The 26,145-nt window shown below is 36.7% G+C and overlaps 3 protein-coding genes and 1 non-coding gene across 6 annotated transcripts; 3 read left to right on the top strand and 1 right to left on the bottom strand.

Moving 5' to 3' along the window:
• The first annotated feature begins 1,838 nt into the window (after positions 1 to 1,838).
• On the top strand, positions 1,839 to 3,356 carry LOC112051411 (ADP-ribosylation factor-like protein 16). Its single transcript, XM_024090040.2, has 3 exons — positions 1,839 to 2,206; positions 2,570 to 2,668; positions 3,121 to 3,356. Exons 1-3 carry the CDS (start codon positions 1,955 to 1,957, stop codon positions 3,322 to 3,324), a joined length of 555 nt encoding a protein of 184 aa, XP_023945808.2. The 5' UTR covers positions 1,839 to 1,954; the 3' UTR covers positions 3,325 to 3,356.
• Positions 3,357 to 4,460: 1,104 nt separating this feature from the next.
• LOC112051408 (zinc finger protein 813) lies at positions 4,461 to 14,659 on the top strand. Of its 3 annotated transcripts, none has more exons than XM_024090036.2 (6): positions 4,461 to 4,717; positions 5,474 to 6,125; positions 6,535 to 6,703; positions 11,524 to 11,618; positions 13,016 to 13,219; positions 14,004 to 14,659. In XM_024090036.2, exons 1-6 carry the CDS (start codon positions 4,607 to 4,609, stop codon positions 14,225 to 14,227), a joined length of 1,455 nt encoding a protein of 484 aa, XP_023945804.2. In that variant the 5' UTR covers positions 4,461 to 4,606; the 3' UTR covers positions 14,228 to 14,659. The 3 variants fall into 3 exon arrangements, with proteins under 3 accessions (XP_023945804.2, XP_023945805.2, XP_052747502.1); XM_024090037.2 differs by having other exon boundaries at positions 4,462 to 4,717; positions 13,016 to 13,194; XM_052891542.1 differs by lacking the exons at positions 11,524 to 11,618; positions 13,016 to 13,219; positions 14,004 to 14,659 and adding an exon at positions 7,062 to 10,489 and having other exon boundaries at positions 4,472 to 4,717.
• A 149-nt stretch (positions 14,660 to 14,808) lies between these two features.
• LOC112051409 (dual specificity protein phosphatase MPK-4) lies at positions 14,809 to 25,584 on the bottom strand. The gene is made up of 9 exons (XM_052891543.1): positions 25,367 to 25,584; positions 24,778 to 24,885; positions 23,927 to 24,058; positions 23,315 to 23,414; positions 21,988 to 22,223; positions 21,359 to 21,507; positions 20,892 to 21,083; positions 20,248 to 20,440; positions 14,809 to 16,038 (listed from the first exon to the last, which is right to left on the bottom strand). The coding sequence occupies exons 2-9, from the start codon at positions 24,878 to 24,880 to the stop codon at positions 15,935 to 15,937; spliced, it is 1,209 nt and encodes a 402-aa protein (XP_052747503.1). The 5' UTR covers positions 24,881 to 24,885; positions 25,367 to 25,584; the 3' UTR covers positions 14,809 to 15,934.
• LOC112057151 (small nucleolar RNA U3) lies at positions 17,624 to 17,828 on the top strand. Its single transcript, XR_002887659.1, has one exon. It is a non-coding gene; the product is annotated as a small nucleolar RNA U3 (small nucleolar RNA).
• Positions 25,585 to 26,145: the final 561 nt, after the last annotated feature.

Genomic DNA, 26,145 nt, shown 5'->3' with positions numbered 1-26,145 from the left:
ATAAATTATAAATATTATTAATGTTTTCGTTGAAAATTAATTTACTTATTTTTAAGTAATCTTGTTAAATTTTAAAATATTCAGTGTATTTATGTTAACATTGAAATCCGAGCGAATAACCTTTAAAACTGTATTTAATTTTGTTATCGTTCTCAAACAACCTTGCCGAATTTGGAATAAATGGCGTTATATCCGAGCAGAGCAATAATGGGGCCAATGAATACTTCCTACTTCTACTCGTATTATGCTCAAATGCATTTCCTTTAATTAAGATTTTAAATTTGCATAATATTATGCTAATATCTGCATGTTTCTTCCGTAATTTACAACTGTACAATTAACATAATACTAAATAGATAATAATATATTTAGGTAATTCTAAATTCGAAAGAATTTGTTGGTACAACACTATATTATTTTCTAATTTCTGTATGTTATAATGCTCTTTTTTCTAAGTCTTTTACTTAAAAACAATTACAAACAATACAATAACTGCTTATAATAATATAATAATTTTGTACTAGTTCTTTCTGAATAAATTGTTAATGTAGACGTATACCTACGTATTAAACACTACTTTCATAAGTTTCAGTTAATAATATTTAGTATGATTCAGGTACTCGTACTTAACATACTTTTAATAAAAATAAATTGACGGAATGTTGGAAAAGCCTCATTAGAAATATTAAAAAAGATAACATAGATTCAAAATAATGTAAGAGTTAAGTAATAATATGAGTAACTATAATATAAATTAATTCCAATTAAATAAAATTTAATGCATAAAAAAATTAACTTAGAACATTTCAATTTTAAATTGAATCGATATTAAGAGGCACATCCATCATTACCCATCACTAGCTTAGTTGTAGCTCTAAGCCTAAAATGGCGTTCCGAGTTACGTAAGCCAAGTTTAAGGCTGAGTGATTCGATCGCTGGTCACTTGTCAGTGAATGTTACAAGCGATACACCCACATGGAGCCCCGGCGATGCTTGCTATGCAAGGTCGACGTCATATGACAATGACAACAGTATATGAGCTATGGATAACGTCTATGGTTACACCATTGCATATGTCGTATGTAAATACTTGAATAAATACATTGTAATAAATATTATTAATCAATACCTAGCTTGTATATTCATTTTTAGGGTTCCGCAGTCCACAAGGAACCCTAGACTAGAAGAGAGTATTAAAAAACCTTATTTTATATTTAAAATGACGGCAAAATATGTAGTCTTGATAAATATATGTATTAGGTACAGTATTATTAAGTGTGGGATTGATATGATTATTGTGGGTGTGACAGGTTTAATGGTGTATGATGCTAATTTAAACTATGGAACCTCACACTGCGCTTTGACCGACACGCACTAAAGATTACGCACGTACACAGATTAAAGAATAATAGGCAGATAGAGCGCACGGAACACGACGATGTCGAAGCCGTTTCAAAAACTAATATATTCTCGAGTCAGTACCACACGAAGTGTCGCATCAGTAATTTCCAATATTATTCAAGATTATGTTTTTAAATACTTTAAAAACTGTTTACAAAAACTAAAGAAATATAGGAGTAATTATTATTGATGTGTATTGTTTAAGTATATTTATTATAATAAAAAAAAGATAGGAGTAATTTTTATAGACAATTATTGATTTACGTAATTGTCGTTAATGGTAAATTTTGAAATACAAATTATAAAAAACGTTTGTTTTTTTATGGGTTTCACCGGCCTCACTGCGCTGCTTGTATAGACTCATTCTGGATAATCTTTATTCTGTGTATAAAACAAAACATGGAAAATTCAAAAAAGTTGAATTGACTCTTTGGCAGAATATCTTCACGCAAAAGTATGTTGATACAGCGACATCTTTTGACAAGTAGTTGAAATAAAGTACTATCTGCTCTACCAACTCTTTATTGACCAAACGAAGTACGATACTAAAAAAATGGAGGACCCTGAAAAGCATATCCCGATTCTTTGTTTAGGACCTAAGGGATCCGGTAAAACCACTTTACTCAAGAAATTACAAGAAGCTGAAGGGATAGACTACACTTACAGTCCTGTGCCCACTATAGGAACAAATATTTACGACATCCAACATCTGAACAAAGCTGGGAAGAAGCAAGTGCTTTCAATTCGGGAAGTTGGCGGTGTAATGGCACCACTCTGGAGCAATTACTTCGAAGGTGTTGAGAAGGCAAGCAAAAGATTATGTAATTCACTAAATAAACATCCATACACAATGTTTTTCTTAATGAATGGTTGCAAAATCTTTACATTTCAGAACTATAACCCTGACTGTAATTTAAGTCAGGACTGTATTTTTTTTTTAATAATCGCGCTCGTGGCTCGAGCAATAGAAATAAAATAGCCATAAATTATCTTTATCTGTCGAGCAAATTGAGTATTTCTAATGTTAGTTTTTTGTGTTTTCCCTAAACGTACCCACCATAATATTAAGGGCTCATACTTGGGAGAGGTACTCAACAATAGTACAACAACAAAAAGTACACTATCTCATGTTCATCTACCGCGCTAACCATATTATTGTATTTTCCAGGTAATCTACGTAGTTGACACATCAAACTTATGCCAAATCTCCGCGACTGCTGTTTTACTGTACACATTGTTGGCTGAACCGAAGCTGAAGAAGGCTAAGGTAAGTAATAATCTTCAGAGTAACGTACCTACTATCCCTACCTACGAAGAGCGAATACATCAAGTACCTACCTACCTAATACTTTTTTCTAGTAATAGTTAACGAATAAGCAAATAAGAGATTTTATCTTGATAAAAAAATATAAAACGATTGGATTTGACTCTTGACTTGATGATGTACTTAATACATACAGGATTAACTACATCATCAAGTCAAGAGTGAATAGGCATCTTCTAGGCAAGCGCATTCCACCATAGACTACATTGTCGCTTACCATCAGGTGTGACTGCAGCTACGGTAGGAACCTTTTTTAATTAGGCAAAGGTGCCCTAATTTAAAAAAATCAGTATCATAGCGCGATGGTCTCTCGTCACAAATGTAAGAAAATACCCTCAACTTTATCCGTTGTATTTGAAATTCTACTGTAAATTCAAATAGGGATTTTTTTACAGTTTATTTTAGTGTTGAGCAAAATGGACGCAGCGTACAGGCAAATGCGCAACGAAGCCTTGCTAATGCTTCAATATACTCGACTAAGCAACGAACTGCAAAACAAGCCCATCCTTCTAGAAGTCTCTCCCCTAACCGGCACTGGACTGGACGCCCTGCGTACTCACCTTGCAGAAACCAAACGTTTCACGCCGCCAGTAAATTAAATATGAATTGAAATTACCAAACAATGTTTCATTTCCTTGACCCAATAAAATGTATGAAATTATGCAAAAGATTAAAATGATGAACAGATACGAATATAACTAATTGTGTGATAACCATCGTTAGGGGTTTTTTGTTTTAATTTTTTACTCATTTATGTAGACAAGTACCTAATTAAGTTACCTTTTTTTAAATATTTATTTCATACTTATATACGTACTCTTTACCTATTTCAATATTTATTTATTTTCACGTACGAGTACTTAAGTGATTTCAAATCCTTATTTATTTGAGAGGTAGGATTTCAATGAGATTATGACTCAGACCCAGTAATGACTAGTCAAAGGAATAAGATCAATCGAAAGTATACAACATAATATTAATTATGTACGTAATACTTTCATTTTCATTATAGGTACCTATTACCTACCTACAATATTTGTAAAAAATTTTCATGGATTTTATCCACTTGCTACTTTTTTTACTTGTGCAGCTGTTGCAGTCTATTTTAGCCATAGATAGCCTATACAAATATAAATATAAACTTATTTTGAGATTTTGGCCTATTTATGCTGTGGGCTCACATAGCTTTTTAGCGTATGCTTTTATGTCATTGTCAAAATGTCAAATTGACGTCGCTGTCGTGGACAGGGTTCCCAACTTAGGGGTTTTCCCCCCAGATTTAGGGGGCAAATAAGTGAAATGGGATTTTTTTTAGGGGTCTGAAATTTTTAGGGGTATTTTCAGGGATTTTTTGACTCTTTAATATTTTTAAATTGATGATAATTTTAATATTTCTTTCTTGGCCTAGCGACTTATAACGACATATAATACGTTATTCTACAACCACTCTGAGGCAATCGGAGGCAATTTTCACCGAATAAAAAAAATTGGTAAATTTGTTGTTGTCAACATGTATGATTTCAAAAAATCTGAATCTTCAGATAAAGACGTAGTATTTTGTCTGTATTAAATATAGACTTTTGAAACATATGACAGCATATTATTTCTAAATTATTATGAATTTATATTTTTTAGGGGGACAACTCAATAATTAAGGCGATTTTAGGGGTTTTTGACACCAACTTTAGGGATAAATATTTTGGAGAGTTGGTAACACTGGTCGTGGATTATATAATCTGTAGGATATTCAATATTGATTTTGTTTGTAAACAAAGAGTTGTATAAGAGATCGTAAAATGTGAAATTTTGAATAATTCGAGTCGCGCACTTACCTGAATTCTCTACATAATCGTTTTGACGATAAACTGTTAATTAGAAGTCATGGACATATCCAATTTATGTCGCAGTTGTATGAAAGAAGTGGCTTCATGGGAAAGAGAAAACTTTGACGCCAGAGCTGTGGAAATGTTTTGTTTCTGTACCAATATTAAGGTATTTAAATTAAAGTATAATTCTTCAATCTAAATACCATAGTTTAACAAATAGATTGTGCTTTTCGACTTATTTCCTCGTTCACCATTTCACCATAGGACCGCCAGGGCCCATTCATAGCAATAATCTGCAAACTAAAGCATAACAATCTATTAAGCCTGTGATTTTACTAGCAACCATACCATTTACATTGAAATATTGCAAGGCTTCTTACCAGCTAAGCATGCCAGGCAGAAATAGATACTTCTGTGCATTTCACAGTACTTCTAGCAAGTGTTATTTACTCGTTTAAAAATATGCTTAGCTCTTACATACAAACAGAGAAGACATTTCTTATTAGTGATATCACTCAGACTTCATTATGGTCTGCAAGCAAAATGAAATCTGACTTCGATGTTCAGTGTTCTTTGAAATATTAGCCACTTATACTTTGTGTGGGCTTTAAATTATTAAAGCCCACACAAACAACTTTATACCACTAAGCACCACACCACCACATCACCACTGTGACATAAAGTGGCTAATATTTCAAATTTGAAATCTGTATTTGAGAGTAGGGTATTAACCCTACTCTCAAATACAGATTTCAAATTTGACACCCGGTGGGTGAATAATCCCCTTGGGGTGCCCTTACAATGACTATGAATTCCACTGTAACTTCCTCAGTCCATAACTTGAGGTAGGGTTTTTGTTGAGCTTCATTTACTAGGTATATTTTGGTTTATTTGTCCTCAGAAGTTAAACTTTATTTTTCAGATAATGGAAGATATAAAGCTACCCAAACAGTTCTGCTATGATTGCACTATAAAAATAGAGTCCTGTTTCACATTTATAAAAGAAGCGCAGAATGTTAACATAACTCTTAAGAACATTGCCTCAAGAAGTGACACGAGCATCATTATTGAGCCTGAGTCTGTAAAGAATTGTTTAACTGAACCAAATAGACTAAGACTGACTCTACCAGATTATAAACTATCCATTGGTGTGAGTAATTACACAGAACAGGACATTTTTGATGAGACAGACTATAATCGCAATGAAAGTGCAATTCTTACTACAGACTTACCAATATTACCCACTAAAACAATTGAGTTATTACAAAGTACTGAAAAATGTAATTTGCCCATCCATAATGAATTAGAAAGAAACAGCAATTTGAAACTTGATACAACAATAAGCTCTGTAAAGATTGAACCAAAAAGAGATGATAATATAACAGTTGGTGTGCCAGAAAGAGTTGCAACAAGAAAGAATAATGTATGTAAAACAGATGTGACTGTATTAGATGAGGCAAAAAAGTTAGCATGCCCAGTGTGTAGGAAACAGTTTACATCTAAGAAGTGGTACTCGAAACATATGGATAAAGAACACTCCGGGCATAAGTATAACTGTGAACATTGTCCCAAATGTATGTATAGCTCATTTTCTTAAAGCTAGATAAGTTGAGCTTAAATACAATCCATTCCAGATGTTAAGCATATTTTTAGACTCTAAAAACATAGTAAAAATCTAAGTCTCATGAGTAGAAAATTTGTTACAGTGTTCAAATCATCAAATCAAATCAAAGATTTCACAAAGCTTCAATTATGAGGCGTCATACCAATAACAAAAATTATGTATGTATCTAAAAAAAACGAATCTCATAATTATACAATAGCACAAATTCACTGTCCAAAACATAATTATCTTTAAAATAGCATTGCATACCATAAGACAGTGACTTTTTGAATTATTTATTTAACTCCTTATCAAGGAACCCCTAAGGGTCTAGGGGTAAAAATTGTACCACATATTGGTAAACCCATTTGTCATTGCAGCATTCTCCAAGCCGCTCCAGCTAGCGTACCACGCAGCATGCCACTCGGACGAGAGGAAGTTCATGTGCAACACTTGCGGGAAGGGCTTCAAGCGGCGCAAGCAGCTGACGGAGCACGGCCGCGCGCACTCCGACGCCCGGCCCTACGCCTGTGACCAGTGCGGCATGAGGTTTGTACTCAGACTAAATACTTAAGGACTAGTATCGCACCCAAATTCACGAACAAAATTTTCTGCCATTTTCTAAGGAAAACGAGCTTGGATTTCATACGTATCTTATACTAAGCTAGCAGTTTTTGTTCGTTTTTTACACCATTTAAGTATACAAAAAGGTATTTTTACGGAGGTTTTTAACCGACGGACACGATTGTAAACTATGAAACATCGTCTCTATAGAGACAGTGTTTATAATCGCATAAGATCGTTGATCATATACTTTGGCAGAAAAATAATGTCTTGCGAGGCAGGCAGGGCAGCTTTATCTAATTAGTCTGAGGGTTTGTATTTTTACAGCATTTATTTGTTACAGCATTCAATCTGAGACTAAAATACTGCCTTTTGTGGTTGAATTGTTATTGGAAGACATCCCTGTGGTATTGCAAGTAGATACAGGAGCGAGTTTTTCATTGGTAAATGAATACACTTGGAAGAAGATAAAATATCAAAACAAACAGATTACTCTTCGACCAGTGTCACTTACTCTACGCACGTGGACAAACACACCAGTGATTTTACTTGGTCAAACAACACTTCATGTTCAGTATAGAAATCTAAAATGTAACCTAAATGTAATCATAGCAAAAGGATGTGGTCCTAATCTTCTAGGACGGGACTGGTTGAACCCGCTGAACATAACATTGAACATTAATTGTATATCAAGCAGTGATCTTGTAAACATTGACAAGACTATTTCAAAATATAGTGAAATCTTTGAGGATGAGCTGGGTACATTTACTGGTGACCCTGTTACAATACATCTTAAACCAAATGCTACACCTAGATTTCTGAAAGCTCGTCCAGTACCATATGCCATCAAAGCTAGAGTAGAGCAAGAAATTGACCGGCTAGTGGCAGAGGGGGTACTACAACCCTTATCTTTTTCTGAGTGGGCAACACCTGTTGTGCCAATAATAAAGAAGTCAGGGGATATCCGGCTATGTGGAGATTACCGTAGTACTGTCAATCAAGCTACTGAATCGGATACTTTTCCTATGCCGACAGCCAATGAGGTATTTGCTACAGTGGCAGGTGCAAAGTTTTTTACAACATTAGACCTCGATCGAGCATACACACAAGTAAAAGTTACTGAGAGTACAGCCAAAATGTTAACTTTAAATACATGCAAGGGCCTATATTCAGTTCATCGGTTACCATTCGGAGTCAAAGCATGCCCTGGAATATTTCAGAGACTTATGACAGCATTACTGGCAGGAATCCAGGGTGTTTCAGTTTTAATTGATGATATCATAGTGAGTGGTCCTACAATACTGATTATGCAACAAAGACTTGACAATGTTTTAAAACGTATACAGAAAGCTGGATTCCATCTTAACAAGAATAAATGTAAATTTGCTCAAGAAAAAGTAGAATTTTTAGGTTTTGTGATCAATGGAGATGGTATACACCCAGCTCCAAGTAAAGTGGAAGCTATTTTAAAAACACCAGAACCTAAGAATGTACGGGAGTTGCAAGCATTTTTAGGCTTGTATAACTTTTATGAAAGGTTTATACCTCATAAGGCAACAACATTGGAGCCGTTACACAGACTACTAGATAAATCTCAAACTTGGAGATGGACCCAAAGAGAACAGGATGCATTTAATAAAGCAAAACAGTTGCTAACATTTGAAACAACATTGGTTCATTATGATTTGAATAAACATGTAATTCTAACATGTGATAGTTCAGAATATGGCGTTGGAGCAGTGCTATCACATGTTATGGACGAGGGACATGAACGGCCTATTGCAATGAGCTCTAGGACATTAAATGCACATGAGCGAAGATATTCACAGTTAGATAAAGAGGCTACTGCGATTATGTTTGGCATTAAAAAATTTCACAATTATATAGCTGGCAGACAATTTACAATAGTGACCGATCACAAGCCGTTACTAGGAATATTTGATCCTAAAAGACCTATGCCATCCATTTTATCACCTCGGCTAACAAGAATCGCTATAGCATTAACAGCACATGATTATAGTATTACTTACCAACCTGGAAGTCAAATTGGCAATGCAGACAGTTTAAGTCGATGGCCGCTACCAGTTCCAGAGCAAGAAGATCAATCTTTGTGTGAAGTATTGCTAATGGCAGAAAAGGTGGAAGATTTTCCCTACACAGCTCATGAGATAGCTTCCGAAACTACAAAAGATCAGACACTTTCACGAATTGTACATTTCTTAAGATGTGGATGGCCAGGCAAAGTTACTGATAGGGATCTACGAACATATTGGTTGCATAGAACAGAGTTGTCTTTACAAGATGGATGTATATTATTAGGATGCCGCGTTGTTATACCACCATCCCTTCGACAAACCATCCTACGCATGCTTCATACTACTCATAATGGAATTGTTCATACCAAGGCATTGGCTAGGAGTTATGTGTGGTGGCCACAATTGAGCGACGACATAAGTCGACTAGTTCAAAATTGCACTAAGTGTCTGGAAAATAGACGTATGCCTGAGAAATCGTCTCATGAATGGATTCTTCCATCAAGACCATGGTCCAGAATACATATCGATTTTGCAGGGCCATACATGAATAAAACATTTCTTATAGTAGTCGACGCTTTTTCTAAATGGCCTGAAGTTTTTATTGTAAGTAGCACAAATTCTAGAACAGTGATTGGCCATCTAAGAAATTTGTTTGCTACTCATGGTATTTGTGAAACCTTGGTCTCAGATAATGGTACTTCCTTTGTATCTCAAGAAATGAAATTATTTCTAGAATCAAATAAAATAAGACATGTGACGTCAGCACCTTACCATCCTGCCACCAATGGCTTGGCAGAGAGGATGGTACAAACTGTAAAAGACAAACTACGCAAAATACATGGACCATGGGAAGTTAAAATTCCAAATATGTTATTAGGCCTACGTGTTACACCATGCTCTTCTACAAATAAGAGTCCTTCAGAGCTTTTAATGAATAGACGCCTTCGTACTGTCATGGATACTTTGCATCCAGATAATATACAACATAAAAATAGAAAGTCAAGTAATAAAAAATGCACAGCAGAAAAACAGACAAAGTAATATAGGACAAAATGTAATGTATAGAAATTATATAAAAGGACCAAAATGGTTACCTGGACAAATCAAGGAAAAAGACGGTCCATCCAGCTATAAGGTACAAACAGGAGAAGGAACCGTCTTAAGACGACATATGGACCAGATTATTAAAGTAAAAGAGAGTGAGAACCTACCACCAACAAGTGGAACAAGTGGTGGAAATAATGAAATAATTGATGATACAGAGACAGGGGATGATGATAAAGCCAATCAGGAAGAAGAAAATCAGTATGAAATAGAAACAGACCCTATAATTGAAATACCGAGTGCTGAGAAATGGGAGGAGATATTAGGAATACCTAAATCAGCAGAGATTGATATGCCCGGAGGAAAAATTAGAACAAAAAGAAATGTTTATCATAAAGGTCCATATTATAGGCCGAGTCGTTCTAAGGAAGATGATGGTTAAATTTATGTTTATGCTATGTATATCTTTTAAATACTTTGCTATTGTATTTGGGATTTAAATTTGTTACTTACTTATTAATTAGTAGTTAATTAGTAATATACTTGGGAGGAAGGTATGTCATGTATATAATCTACATAAATTCTGTGTCTTTTCTAAACTTTAGTTGAATTAGGTAGGTAGTTGAATAATTACACTTTACAACTGTCATGTCTTGCTACCTAGCTCAATAAACGTTATCTAAATTATAAATCGTATTATTTAAACATAATAGATATTAAATAAATAAATAGCCTTTTATTAGAAAAACAGCCTTTGGTATACATAGGTTATAAGTTTGATAGTTTTTCAGTATGTTCCGCTGTTCGAAGTGTCGCCTGACATGGGCCTCCTCCAAGTGCTCCATTGTACCCTGTCGGCTGCAACTCTGGGCCAGTAAGGCAGAGTCAGGCGGATGTCATAATCCCACCTTTTTGTTGGACGTCCACATTGTCTGGTACCATCTCATGGGTACTTGGGTTTATTATTATTACGGCTGGACTTCCCATGTTATTCCAAGGAGATGGAAAATGGAAAAATTTAATTTAAAAGGGGATGGCCAACTCACCATATGTTGTTTGCCCTAGACAAGAAATGTGTGATTTTCAGGGCACTTTTTTTTTAATTCTCTACAATCTCATCTGATAGTAAGTGATGATGCAATCTAAGATGGAAGCGGGCTAACTTGTTAGGAGTAAGATGAAAATCCATACCCCTTTCGTTTTCTACCCAACATCTTACTGGAATGCTAAATCGCTTGACGGTACTTCTTTGTCAGTAGGGTGGTAACTAGCCGCGGCCGAAGCCTCCAGCTAAAGTTATAAAATTCTGACAGCACAGTATACAGCCAGACTTCCCACATTATGGGAGATGTAAAATGGAGCATCTAAATGGGAACTCGAAAAATTTAATTTGAAAAGGCCTTTTGAATTAAATTTTCGAGTTTCCAAAAACGTGTGCATTTCAGGACACTTGACAGAAGTGATAACCTAAACTGATCTAAGTTTGTTTAATTGCGAGTGCAAGCCAAACAGAGTGACGCTGTAATGCGTTATATTACCAAGTAACCCTCCCGTAAGAAGTTATCACTTCAAAAAGTTACGATGAAAATTTTATCTTTGTATTTATTTTCCCGCGTAGATAAATAAATTTTAAATTTAACATTATTTTAAAAATTAAATTTTTCGAAGGGCCATTATTTTAGTGTAGAATTAAAATAAATTAAATTAAACACACTTTGTTTACAGGTTCAAACTAAAAAGCGTGCTCAAATGCCACATGAAGGTGCATGAGACGGTGAAGCAGTACTTGTGCTCGTACTGCGGCTGGGGGTTCAGTCATGGTGAGAAACTAGTTATTACTAGCGGACGCTTGCGATGAAACTGGATGTTAACTTTAGACCCCTATTTCACACCTTTCTTATAATATTTCCCCTTTTTTTATATTTATATTTAATAAACACTCTCACAACAATCCACTGATCATTTAACAAAAATATAAGTAATAAAAACATTAATTATTAAATTAAAAAAAAAATTCTAACCCCTTTTTATCCCATTGGAGGTAGAATTTTGAAAAATGTTGTTTTACGTTATTTTTAGTATATTTCTGGTAGTACACAAACCAAATTTTACAAATGTATCTTGAAAAACAAACTTTCAACCCCAATTTCACCCCCTTATTTTTTTCGCGACAAAAAGTATTCTAGTAACCTTCTTCGTATTATGGTATCAAATTGAGCTAAGATGCATTTGAATTCATTCTGTAGTTTCAGTGTGAAGCTCCATCATCAAAAAATACGGAGAGGAAAAAAATACATATATTGTTGGCTTAATAACTCCTCTCTCTCCAATTAAAAATTTAAAATATCTTTAATGTGCAGAAAACTTGTTACAGTTTTATTATAAGTATAGATTTACACTCATTTTAAGTGAAGATCTTTTTTTTGAGTAGGAGTAACCCCGTTTTTTATTCATCAGTATGGTTTGTAAAGGTCTTCGCGACGCTCTCCGAGGTTGCGACGAAATTTCCCCGAAATCCGTTTTTCATCAAAATCCGTCCAGCCTTGTCCAACTGCATTCAAACGCGCTCTGCTAAGTGATTTTTTTGTCGCAATAGTAGGTACAATTACCGTTTTTTGTATAGGTATATGTTTAGGTATCATAGAATAGTGTTTTTTGTTATTGAAATTAGGGATTACGGTTAACACAATAATTTGTTATAAGACTGATTAGAAGATATCATGAAAAATAATGGTGATTAGTAAAATCACATCTACTATAAACCGTTACAATTTAAAATGCAGGGATTTTTTAAAATGTAGTTATTGCATACATCGGGTATACATTTTTCATCATTATCAACCCATATTCGGCTCACTGCTGAGCTCGAGTCTTTTTTTTTAATATAAAAACATTATTCAATGTGTTTTGAACACAGATATAAAAGGTAACTAGATTTATAAAATGTCAATTCTTTGTATTGAAACCAGCGTACCCAGGGGTGTGGCCTAAATGGCTGTTTAATATTTAGTGAAAAATGAAATATGTCACCTTGTTTCTTTTGTCACAGAACAAAACAAGACTGCTAGTACATGCGCGGACACGCTTGCGTTGTTCCGCACACCCGGGTGTACGCGGGCCACGCCCCCTTGCTACTTCTATTGCTAAAAGCGTTAGCTTTTAGCGTTGTCTGTTCTGTGGTTTTAAACCTCAAACTCAGTAGTGCAATGTTTTGCAGCGCCCAACCTGGAGGCGCACATGCGCACGCACACGGGCGCCAAGCCGCACGCGTGCGCGCAGTGCGGTTTCCGCGCGGCGGCCGCGTCCTCGCTGCGTCGCCACGCGCGCCGCCACGCCGCCGCGCGCCCGCACACCTGCGCGCACTGCCGCAAGGCCTTCCACGACAAGAGCGGCCTGGTAACTACCGCGAGACCTGTTCGGTGTCCGTAATAACATATCATTCTTCTATTTATATAATACTAGCGGACGCCCGCGACTTCGTCCGCGTGGAATTCAGTTTTGTCACAAATCCCGCAGGAGCCATAGATTTTTCCGGGATGAAAAGTGTTAATCCAGAGTGAAATTTATTTCCATTTCAAATTTCAGCTAAATCAGTTCTGTAGTTGCGGCGTTATAGAGTATCAAACATCCATACAAACTGTCGCGTTTATAATATTAGTAGGATCTACTTCCACATATCCTATATATTTAGTAATACCTACTAAAGTCAAATTCGATTCGGTATTTATCATTGAAGAAATTGAAAATGTACTTGTCATTTCACAATGGTCTTCTTCTTCTTCTTCATAATGGTCATTGGTCTTAAATTGTCCATTATCGTTCTACTAGATCTTAAAATCGCTATATATCGGGCCCTTATTCCATGTACTCGAAGTATACGAAATTCATTTGTTTTTATTAAAATAGCGCAGTGGATACGACCTCTGCCTCCGATTCCGGAGGGTGTGGGTTCGAATCCGGTCCGGGGCATGCACCTCCAACTTTTCAGTTGTGTGCATTTTAAGAAATTAAATATCACGACGTGTCTTTATCGGTGAAGGAAAACATCGTGAGGAAACCTGCATACCAAAGAATTTTCGTAATTCTCTGCGTATGTGAAGTCTGCCAATCCGTATCGACAACCATCGTGCGCATTTGCCATAGTAGCAACTCGATACCCGAACGAGCATGCTCTTCACACAAAGTCACAGCCCGCGTGCCCGCAGGCCCGCCACGCGCGCACGCACACCGGCGAGCTGCCGTACAAGTGCCCGGGCTGCGCGCGCGCCTTCGCCGACAGCTGGAAGCGCAAGACGCACCTCATGCGCGCGCACCGCCTCGCGCTGCACGACATCCCGCGCATGCGCCGCGACGGCCAGCCCGTCGCCCCCGTCGCCCCCGTCGCCGACGCGCGCTAGGGAACACTCGACGCACGGAAAATACTTGGTGATGTGAAACGACTTTAACATAAGTACGCGTATAGCGACCGGCAAACTTTTTGAAGAAATAACTTTGATGCACCAGCAAATTTCAAGTAGGTATTTTTGATAATAAGATGTCTTATGAACTTGAGTGTAGTGAACAGTCAGTGCAATGTTATTATTTATTGATATTTTTGTTAAGATTGTTTGTTGTTATCAATTTTATCAAAAAAGATTATCATGAAAAATGGCAAACTAGATTATAAATATTAAAGAAATATATAGCAAATACCAAAACTATAGAGACACAGTATGTTTTTTTACCATTTTGCTAATGATGATAGCATATTGACCTTAGTTTAGACTTAGTAAAAATAGGTATTCCTTCGAAAACTTATTGTACTGTATATTTTTACTTATATTGGACTATTTACTTGCGGGTACCTAATCATTATAATTATTTTTAATTTCCTAGTAAAATTGCGTTTCTGAATGTTTGTATATTATTGATTAAAAATTATCATGAATTTTCACATTCAATGTTTGATCTCAAAAACTAAGTCATTCTTAAACTAAGTAAAAATATTTAAAATTTAAATAAAAAAATGTATTATGGCGAACAATTATTTATTATTTTATTACATTGTACGTCAAATAAGTAACATGGCATAGTATATTATAGAAGTACAACAATAAATTATTTATTATCATACAAATTGAAGTTTTAATATTTTACTATACATTTTTAATACATATACATACGTATATATATAAGAAACATTTGTCTGAAAGCACCAAAATTCTATATAACCTGTTTCCAGTCTAAATCTCGTTTTCATTTTTTCGAGTGAATATTTGATTATATCTACTATAGAATAACACAATATATTATATATGTTTTATTTTAGATCTGAGAGAATGTGACTGGAATAAAAAAGTTAATTTAATTATTTATTTATAACATTGTAATAAATTTGTTCTTTACATTTATCTTTTAAATGTTAGAACTTAAGTTGATAATTGTACTATTAAAAAGTAAAGTATTTGAAAAATTGTAATAAATTAACTTGATAAATTATATGAACAAATTACAACCACCCCTGTAATCAGAAAATCGAAAAATGGAAGAGAAGGGCAGCATAATATACTTAATTAACGTATTTTTCGTTCAATTGATAAATGATCTATTAATTTTGCTATTTTCCGCGCAAAACTGACCTAGACTTCACAAAAACTCTTTACATTTAAATCTGTAACTAGAACATCATCAGAATTAAGTATAAATTCGTTTATTCTAATTTCCCTATATTATAAATAGCGAATAAGTTGTACCTGTAAGGCTTGTTTTAAGTTATATAATAAATAAATAAATTATTCATTTTGAATCAATAGTCAAAGTAAAGAAGCAAACTTAAAGTTAATATTCTAAACGCGTCTTAGTTACAAACTTGGTTAGTTACAAATAAATTTTACAATGAAAATTCTTTCACCAAGGGAAAGCTTCATTATCATCGAGTAACATAGGCTATCTTTTATTCATTCTGGAAGATCTGCTAGTGTATGAGCCTAGCCTGCTAGTGTATGTGTATTTTTCTGCTAGTTTTGACTCTACTGTGTGTGTTTACCGTTGTCGCCTTGGATTTGTTGGTTTTCGCTGAGAACAGCAAAATAAATGAATTATTCATTATTCATAATGAACTTCCGTAAAGTAACACCTGCTTGTATTCAATTTACGTTCAAACAGTAATTTGTACGTTTTGCACAATGTTGGACCATTCCACCTTGGAGGGCACCAAATAGAACGCGGGCGCTACTTTTTGACCGCAGGGACATTTACAACCTGGAATTAAAAAAAAAAAGATAATTAGGTACATCAAGAGATATTAACAAAATTCAAGTCTTTGATTTCAAAATAACTGTATACATAGAGCCTCAAAAGCTCAACAGTAAGAGCGGTCGGACTCATCACTGAGGGGTGGTGGTTCGATCCCCGCCCGTTGGTCTATTGTCGTACCCACTCCTAATACAGTCTTTTCCGAATAGTTGGGAATAGGAATATTGGTCATATTCAAAAGATATGGCAAATATTAAAAAAAAAAATAATAACTGTGTTTTCTATAATGCTTAATAACTTACACCGTACTAGAACAAAATTGTTCGCTCTTTCCAAAAACTTTCAATAAGAAACGCTATGTTTCGGTGCACTGTTAGCAGATGGCGCTTGCTTATTACAACTCTTTATGCGCGAGCGCAGGACATCGGCTGGCGTATTTAAGGTCGTCAAAGTGCAACTAGATGGCGTTAAATCAAAACTGAACAATGTAAACTAATAAAATATAAATAATTTAATGTTTATTATTTACCAGTTACAAATATGGAATTTATCAAAAATGCCCAAGCATATTTTTGAATATTATGCCCATATAACTTTAAAATAAACAATTAAACATTTCAACTACACTGTTCACAATGTTCACATGTTCATGAAACTTTACAGCGTCAGTTTCCAATTTGTGCCTACATCGTCCTGTCTGTGCCTGTATGTAGTGATACAAAGCGAAATAGATAAATAATAATGAATTCACAGTTTCAAAGTTACTGCAACATAGTTCGCTGGTGTAAAGTCACCAACGAACTTCGTGTCGCAGTAACTTTAGCAACGTAGTTCACAAACATGCCACTAGATGGCAGTCCACAACTAAACAGCAAAATGACATCGCACTACGAAGATTCTTTCCCGCGAAATGACTTCAGCCCATACAACGAGTTACAGTTCGCGCGGCGAGAGTTTGGCTTTGACCGTTATTGCGCAGAAATCAGAAATTGGGTATCAACGGGCATTAGCGGGGTGCGGGGCGGGTGCGCGGTGCTCTGATTGGCGCTCCAGTCGTTACCTGCCTCTCGCACCGAAACGACGTACCGCGCACTCCTGTTGTACAATCACGTTCACAAATGAATTGCTATTTTCGTTAATTGTTGTCGATTGTTATTATTTGTTGAGTTTGTTTGTTTAAGTTTTTTTGTTAAATATTAATATTACCCCCTTTTGGTGTTGCAGATTATCCAGGGACACACTGTATTTAATAATTATTTTAAGTTTTCTTTTGTTCTTATGTACCAATTTTACATGTATCTTGGAATAAATAATTTTATTAAAAACAATTATTTAGAATTTTCATTGCTGTCTCTGTATAAACATTTTAAATATGTAAAATAACTATCAATAGTTTTAATAAATGAAGAAGTTTATCTACTTCGTATTATTTTCTAGCATTATTATCACTATACATGAATTTTGACCCACTCAAATATCCAACCTGGTACATAAAAAAGGAAAAGTATTGTGTGCGTGACAGTACCCATGCGCAGTAATCCCCTCCATCCGAAGGTCAAAGCCAAACTCTCGCCGCGCGAACTGTACCGATAAGACCTTACTTCATAGGATCATTTCTATAGTAAGCTCTTCACGAGACTCACACAACATGTGAGACCTATCCAGCCATGTTGATGAGGCGTGGCGCGACGTCCTGAGCGTGAGGCGGACGGTGACTGACGGTCATCAGTCCTCGATGATCGTTCACCTGGGCCTTTCGGGGTCTGGGCGTGGGACGTTGTCGCTATCTGAGTGGCTTTTTGAACCCCTTTTAAACTTTATTACTTAAAATGGCTGATAATAAGACTGCCAATAGAATAGAGAAAATTTAGAACTTATAAATTATAATATTAAAAGGGTCCATACTATCCATTACCTTGCCCAGGTCTACCATAGACCCTAAGTCCTAACCAAGTAACCACCCGGCAATAATATAAAAAAAAAAATCTTGATAATTCTACTTTAATTTGTCTACAACGGGAACAAGCTAAGATCGTTGACTGAGCCTAAGTTTTACAATATTTTTGAAGACTTATATTATAAATGGTTTGCTTGCTCGTTCTCTTGTTTGTTAAGCTTGTTGGTAATAGAAAAAAAATAATAAAACAGAAATATTAAAACTTCAAAATATGGTACTTCGCCGCTTTGGTACACCAGCAAACATTTTACTCTAGAAGAGTGATATAAAAAAATGTATTTTTCTTCAAGAAACATACTTTTATTAAGCCCAATTATTTAAAGATCCTTAGTTAAACATCATAATATCATCTCCATATACTTTTATACGGGGGTATACCTGGGCCGACGTTGTGTGGGCCGGTGGGCATTCCCCTTTGCTTTTAAGTTAAATGTACATACTACACACTGCTATAATCAACCATGTCGGTGACGTGTGCATTTCTGAAGTATCTAATATAAGGCGCACAGCACAATGCGAAGCACCACCAGGTTTTACCACTCTGCCACAGTTCCGCATATCGCCCGCGATTTCTGCGAGCTCGATCGCGATGCGGCAAGATAACCTCTGATGAACCCGGTGTTGACACCACGGACCTAAACAGGTCCCACCCAGCGCCCCGCCTGTCGTTGCAGGCGGCGTCGAGCATCACAGAGAGGGGCTAACGCCCCGATCACTGTTACCCCGTGACCCGTGAGGGTTACCGTGGAAGACCCGATCGTCGCGCGTGTGCCAGTCATGAGCATGTCGGGGACGCAAAAATATGGACATAACATTTACCCCTACCAAAAAGACCTCCGTGGCGCAGTGATATGCGCATTGGATTTACAAGACGGAGGTCCTGGGTTCGATCCCCGGCTGGGCAGATTGAGATTTTCTTAATTTGTCCAGGTCTGGCTGGTGGGAGGCTTCGGCCGTGGCTAGTTACCACCCTACCGGCAAAGACGTACCGCCAAGCGATTTAGCGTTCCGGTACGATGCCGTGTAGAAACCGAAAGGGGTGTGGATTTTCATCCTCCTCCTAACAAGTTAGCCCGCTTCCATCTTAGACTGCATCATCACTTACCATCAGGTGAGATTGTAGTCAAGGGCTAACTTGTAAAGAATAAAAAAAAAAAAAAAAAGGTCTCTCTTCAAAAATACCGGTTGCCCGCTACTTCACGTAAAATTAAGTTTTGCACAAATCAAAAGGATTTTTTGAAAGTCTGGTTCAACTCTTCCAAAGATAAGCCAAAAATTAGAATTGTCTGTTTCTGTTTTAATATTGCGTAAATAACATGCACTTTAGAAAACAGTTTATTGAAATCACAAATACTCACTAAAAAATAGTGCGAACGACTAAATCCCACACTCTGATTTCGGCTGAGGAGAGAGGTACTCAATCTCACACACTCATATCGGGTACTCGATCCTACGGGCTGAATATCGGAATCTAGTATCCCATGCACTAATATCGTATACTTCGCATTGCTATCGTGGTATGTCTCGACTAGGTTCTACACTTTACGTCAGAGATGGCAAATACACAAAGTAACACTATGAATCATTTACCGGAATGATCACTTGACTTACTTCTACAGGTCTATACTCTAATCACGCTATTGTTTAAGTATAACACTGATACTATCAGATGGAAACCAGGGTTAACTATCGTACGGCAGGAAGTTAACCACAAGCGGATCTCGGACTTGCGGCCGATTTTCGTACGAGTAGGGTTAAGGGATCCCTTTAAAACTAATTAAAGCTCTCCGTGTCCATTCGTGTTGCCTTCCAGCCAACTAACAACGCAATGGCCGGGCGATAACTCGCTCACTCATTACTAAACCGACTCGACCCAACTCAAGTGCTCAACTGAATTAACCTGAGATCTACCGCGCACTCTCTTTGAGATCGTTAACTGACCACAGACAAACAACTGACAGATAAACGACACGTACTCTCCACCCGTAAAACGGGGCGGGGGTACGGGCCTCGAGGCTTCACCTCCGTGCCCGGTTTCAACAGATAACGCTATCTAATTAGTTACTCTGACTAATGTCAGATAGCGCTATTATTATCTAATCCTCTGACATATAATAATCTCTCTAATAATATATATATTGATTATAAGTTGTGTGTAACTAACGGAGAGGACTATGTGTAAATCAATTGAAAAAATAAGTCTCATTTCATTTTATCTTGAAAATGACAATTTTATATGATAACTCATACAAACTCACCCATGACCCAGCTGAAGCTGCCGATCTTGTTGCTGCACTTGGGGCAGTGCAGCTTACCCTGCGCGCAGTTCTGCACGCCGCGCATCCAGCCCATGGGCTCCACGAACCACATGAGGCGGCAGATCTCGGGCGCGTCGGCGCGCGCCGCGATGCTGGCGTCCACCATGTTGTTCTCGCTGTAGCCGTCCAGCGCCTGCAAACGTTTACACTACATGACAAAGTCCATCGAAACACTCGTCACGAAATCTAGAAAACCGTTTTACGTACAGAGTTGATTTGAGGGGCAGATGAAGGAAGACCTCCTTGTCCTTGTCTAATGGTCTATCTCATATAATTGGAAAGTGTAACCTTCCAATTTAACAATAAAAATAATAAATAGTCTTTTAAAAATGAAATTAAATCAAATTCACTTATTTCATGTAGGCTTTTATTTAAGCATTTTGAAAAAAAATTACGCCAGATTCTACCGTCGATTCGGAAAACCGTCTATCCTGGCGTGCTCGTCACTGGCACACTCGTCGTCCACATTCTGGCACGAAGCTCCTCAACACTGAGCCCATATACCTGACTGGCGTGCTCGTCACTGGCACACTCCTCGCCGTTCCAGATATGACACAAGGCTCCTCAACACTGAGCCCACATACCTGGCTGGCGTGCTCGTCACTGTCGCAGCTCCTGGCAGCGCTGTCGTCACTAGCTTCCTCTTCGCCGTCTATAATCTGGCACGCGAGGCTCTTCAGCTTCTCGATGAGCAGCTGGCCGTTCTCGGCGCACGTGAGGCCAGTCAACTTGCTAGGTGGCGGCCTGATGTTTTTCTTTGCCAGCTCTATCTTTACCTGAGTTTGTTGGACACGAAGATAAGATATTTCAAGATAATTTTGTAATAACGTTATTAAGATCTGTTTGTTTTGTTACATTAAACAAAAAAGACTTAGACACTTTAAACTAGTAGATGGCGTTCTTAGAGAACTTAGAAACAATGCCTTTTTTGTACACTTCAAGAACCTGTTGCGATGCAGTTATGTATGAGGATCATAGATGGCGCTTTGTTTTTTATTTTTAAAGAAGTTTCACTTCAGTCGTGTGGTCATTTTTTTGAGTCATGTGTCACCTGTTTGGGCAGATGCGGTATGATGTTTTGCTGGCTGGCCACGACGCGGCGGCAGCGCCGGCAGCGGTACACCACGGGGTCGGGCCGCTCGCGCACCAGCCCGGGGTCCGGCTTCACCAGGTCCGCGAACAGTTGTGGTAGGATCTTCACTGGAAACACCATCTTACCATCATCATACTATAAAATCTTAAATACACTACTCGCTTCGACACTTCTAGGAAGTCCTGAAGTGAGCCATGTAGTGTAGCGATGTGCATGGTGTTCAAACCTAGGATCACTTAGAATCCTTTGAATTGTGCGCAAAAGCGACAACGATCGGTAGTAAAGCGAAACAAAGTTTTTAAACACTATCTTATCAATTAGTCCGATCAACTTCACTACAAAGTAGTGTAATGGCGGGTGAAATACTTGTAAGAACCTATTGCCGCCAAGCAGTGGCAGTGTTTAGGAGTCATTTTAGACTGCCATAAAAAATCTAAACTATGTAAAAACTATGAAACTGAGAATATGTTCCTAGCAAGTATTTATGTTTTAAGAACAATTATTGACGTCGGTTCTTACTATCAGTATCAGTTATTAAATAACTCTGTAGCGCACAGTAGCTCCAGGTGCCATAAAGCTCACGTTACCTTGTTTCAGCTTCTGGCCGGCCATCTTGAGGCGGAACTGCTTGAAGCGCGGGTCGTCGCGGTCGATGCGGTAGCCCATGTGGCCGAACAGCTTGAGCTGCGCCACGAAGCCCACGTTGGGCCCGATGAAGCGCCGCTTGCTCTTGGCCAGCAGGAAGGCGTCCTCGTAGCACAGCCCGTACTTCTCCATCACGTACGCGATCACCACGGCGGCGGAACGCGACACGCCGAAGTAACTGAAACAATCAGTCAATGGCATTAATATAAAGTAAGAATAACAAAAGAGCTGTGATAGCCCAGTGGATATGACCTCTGCCTCCGATTCCGGAGGGTGTGGGTTCGAATCCGGTCCGGGGCATGCACCTCCAACTTTTCAGTTGTGTGCATTTTAAGAAATTAAATATCACGTGTCTCAATCGGTGAAGGAAAACATCGTGAGGAAACCTGCATACCAGAGATTATCTTAATTCTCTGCGTGTGTGAAGTCTGCCAATCCGCATTGGGCCAGCGTGGTGGACTATTGGCCTAACCCCTCTCATTCTGAAAGGAGACTCGAGCTCAGCAGTGAGCCGAATATGGGTTGATGACGAAGAATAATAGAGCGGGCTAATATTTTAATAAAATGTTGTACGAGTATTTTTTTTAAATCATTTTATGTCCCTGGATACCAGTCCTTAAAGCAAAGGAGTTAATTATATTTGACAAGGTCAAGTTTTTATACAGTTCCCAAACGAAATATAAAAATACAGTACTTTAAAAAATATTTTATACATTCGTTTTTTTGTTCCTGTACACTTTATTAGGCGGTATATTTATTTTACCCACCCATGTTTTACAAATAGCGCTATTTGGAAAACATTAACATTTCCTGAGGGTTCATGCTGATCCTTATTATGTAAGGTATGCGAAACAATTTGCACTGGCTCAAAAGGAGTAATTAACCATTTTTTTTGTGTTCCATCCTGGCCTGCTGAAGTTGAATCCAAGAAAGAGTGGTCAAAAATGACGATCCTCAAAGTCAATTCTTAAGAAGAATTACTCCGCAATTAACAGTGGAATTCATAGATGTTGTACACACTGACACTCAGCAGGTGTATGTTCCCCTGGGGGTGCCCCTACAACTTCTATGAATTCCCAACTGAACTATATGAATATAAACAACAAGATCTCACTTTATTTTCACTGTCTGCTGAGTGTATAAAACCCCAATCAAATACATAAATCTACTCAATTTGATCCTTGATAGTCTAGATTCTTCTGTTTAAAAAAATTAGATTATATAGATATTACATTTTTTTAACTCTTTCTGTACTCTACTAACTCTTACCAATGTACAAGCACTGTTCCCCCGCTGGCTATGGCCTGCCGGATGAAGTCATTGCACTCTGGCAAATGGCTTATGAGGTCCTCCTTTGGTACATCAGCCACTGGAAGGTTATTAAATAATTGATATTAAGATTATATTAGAAAAGAAGGTTTGCTATAAACTCTGAAATTAGTAAAATTAGGTACACAAATAGAGTGGATCTCAGGAAAGGGCAGAGGCAACCCTTTGTTGATGTGATTTCATATGGATAGCCTGCAGTGTATCGGTCCTGTTTGGCTTGTTCAAACTCAAAACATTTTGGAAAGCTGAAGCTACTTATGGATCTTGTGTTACCCTCTGGACCACTGTGACAGCTATATAGCAGACTATCAGTTTCTGTTCAGTGTATTGAGTATTGGTAATGCAATGCAATGCAATGCATTGGTAAGCATGCAAAATGGTATTGAGTGGCTCTTTTTATCTTGTTAAATTCTTTTCAATTTAATTAGTTTAAAAATTGAAAATTATTTTCCAAGTAAAGTTTTTATATAACAGATTGTTTATTGAACCAAAATTGGATTATTTACGAAAATAATGTAACGTGCAAATAAATGGATTGAATTGAATTGTTACATTTCATATACTTGATGGTGAGACTGGTGCGGTCCAGTATGCTCCTAGGCAGAGGCACCAGGTCAATGGTGAGTATGTGGGTGATCTTCAGCTGCTCCAGAGTCTTGGAGTCTCGTGCGCACGCCAAATTTCCTACAAGTCAGATAAATGTTTGTTGCATATACCAACTTCAAAATAAAAACCTGTCTTTTCATAAAAATTTAATTTTTTGTATAAAACAAAGTTGCTACCTATATTTGTGCCATTAGATAAAAGATCTAAGGGCAACACTATGCAATAACAAATAATGCAATTTTAAGTGATGTGTCAAGAGGAATGTTATTGCAAGTTAGTTTTCAAGTTTAACTTGCTATTCAAAGTTTTTTTTTTTTAAAAAAAGAATATTTGCCATATTTTTTTTTTATATGACCAATATTCCCATTCCCCTCCAATTAGTCACGAAAGACTGAATTAGGAGTGGGTACGACAATAGTTCAACGGGGCGGGGATCGAACCACCAACCCTCGGTGATGAGTCCGACCGCTCTTACCGTTATTGAGGCTAAAGTTGTTGAATGTTATTGTTTAAAGTGAACAAAAAAATTGCTTAGGTGTTATTTGTACACAATTGGACCATTGTATCTTCATTATTAACTAATGTTGAGCAGAGATAACTCAAATTCTTAAAAGATCAAAGTCTACACACTATGTAATCTGTTATTCATTATTATTTCTACAAATTGCTGCTGGTGAACTTTCAATCATACATAAATTGGAATGACAAAGTGACATAGAGCCTTGTTACTATAGATTTTCGTTACTTGTTCTTGCCTTTGAGGCAAAAGCTGTTTCTCCAGACAAGATTATAACTACCTAGATAAAGTCCATCGTCAATAAGATCAACACTGATGTCCAAGTTGTCATCTTCCAGTGTGTCAGACGCATGTATTTCTACATCAGCTATTTGTTTAGCCATTTAAACTGAAAACAGAGATATATTATTCAAACACATATATTCACAGTACAATACTGTGAATATATGTGTTTCTAGAGGAGACATCTGATGGGATTATATTATATTAGATAAGGAGAGGGAGAGGGTTTCCTGGACAAATGAGATGTTAAAGGACATTTAGGAAATATTAACATTTAAGTTTATAAAAGGTATACTTGTAAAAGGATTTCATTTACTTAGTACCAGTAAATTCAAAGAAAAGTTTATTGGATAAAATCATAATTATTAAAGTTCATAATTTCAAGTAGTATTCCTTTCAATGATTTAGTATTTGTAGTAGAAATTTTATGACTTTTATGTGCTTTAAATACTATTGACCTAAAACAGAATACATTAAGAGAACGGATAAACATTTTCCATAAAGAAAACATCACTACGAGTATAAACGACTAAGATAATTTGAAGTCCATACGAAAAACATTTTGGAAACAAAATGTAAACACTCACCTGTGGTGAAGAAAAATCAATATTTGCAAATCAGATTTTAAACTATTAAACTCCTATCCTATAATTTAAAAATGTTGCACTTCATGGCATTTTCGGTTTATGATTTTTTAATTGGGAATTTATCGTGAATGTGTATTTACACAAATAAATTTGGAAAATATTATTTCGCTCCGGAAATCAATTAATTAGCCGCGCGAAATTAATTCTAAATTTGACAGATAATTTCAAATCAAACTTCAAATTGACGTTGACAAATGACAGTAGCTTTCGTCAGTTAGTAATTCACGCTTCTGACTCTAGTCTTTTAGTTTATGAGGGTAAGAAAAAGTTAATTCTTTTATGCTTTTATGGAAACATAATACATCACGTTTACCATCACCATAAAACCCACTGCTACTCTTATAATATAGGAAAATAAAATTGTTAAGCTATTTTAATATTTAAACTTAATAATGTACTTTGATTAACCTTTCTTATGCTGACAAACTAAAGTACGTTAAACTAGATTATCTGTATATTCGACGTAACCTTTCTGACTTGATATTACTTCACAAAATTATTAACAATGAGACTGACACCTCAATTTTATCAAAAATTAGCATTAATTGCAAAGTACCCAGTCGCTCAGTTCGCAAGTACAACGTATTTCCTACACCTTGCTGCCGTACTAAAGTTGCTAGCCATTCCTCCATTAATCGAATTTGTAACCTATTTAATTCTCTGCATCAAAATAATAAAGACATCAACCTTTTTAATTCTAAAACGATCTGCTTTCGTCG

Source organism: Bicyclus anynana, chromosome 4 (genome assembly GCF_947172395.1).
Source record: "Bicyclus anynana chromosome 4, ilBicAnyn1.1, whole genome shotgun sequence".
Taxonomy (NCBI): Eukaryota; Metazoa; Arthropoda; class Insecta; order Lepidoptera; family Nymphalidae; genus Bicyclus; species Bicyclus anynana.
Note: the sequence above shows the minus strand (reverse complement) of the source record. Positions and strands in the feature narration are given on the sequence as shown.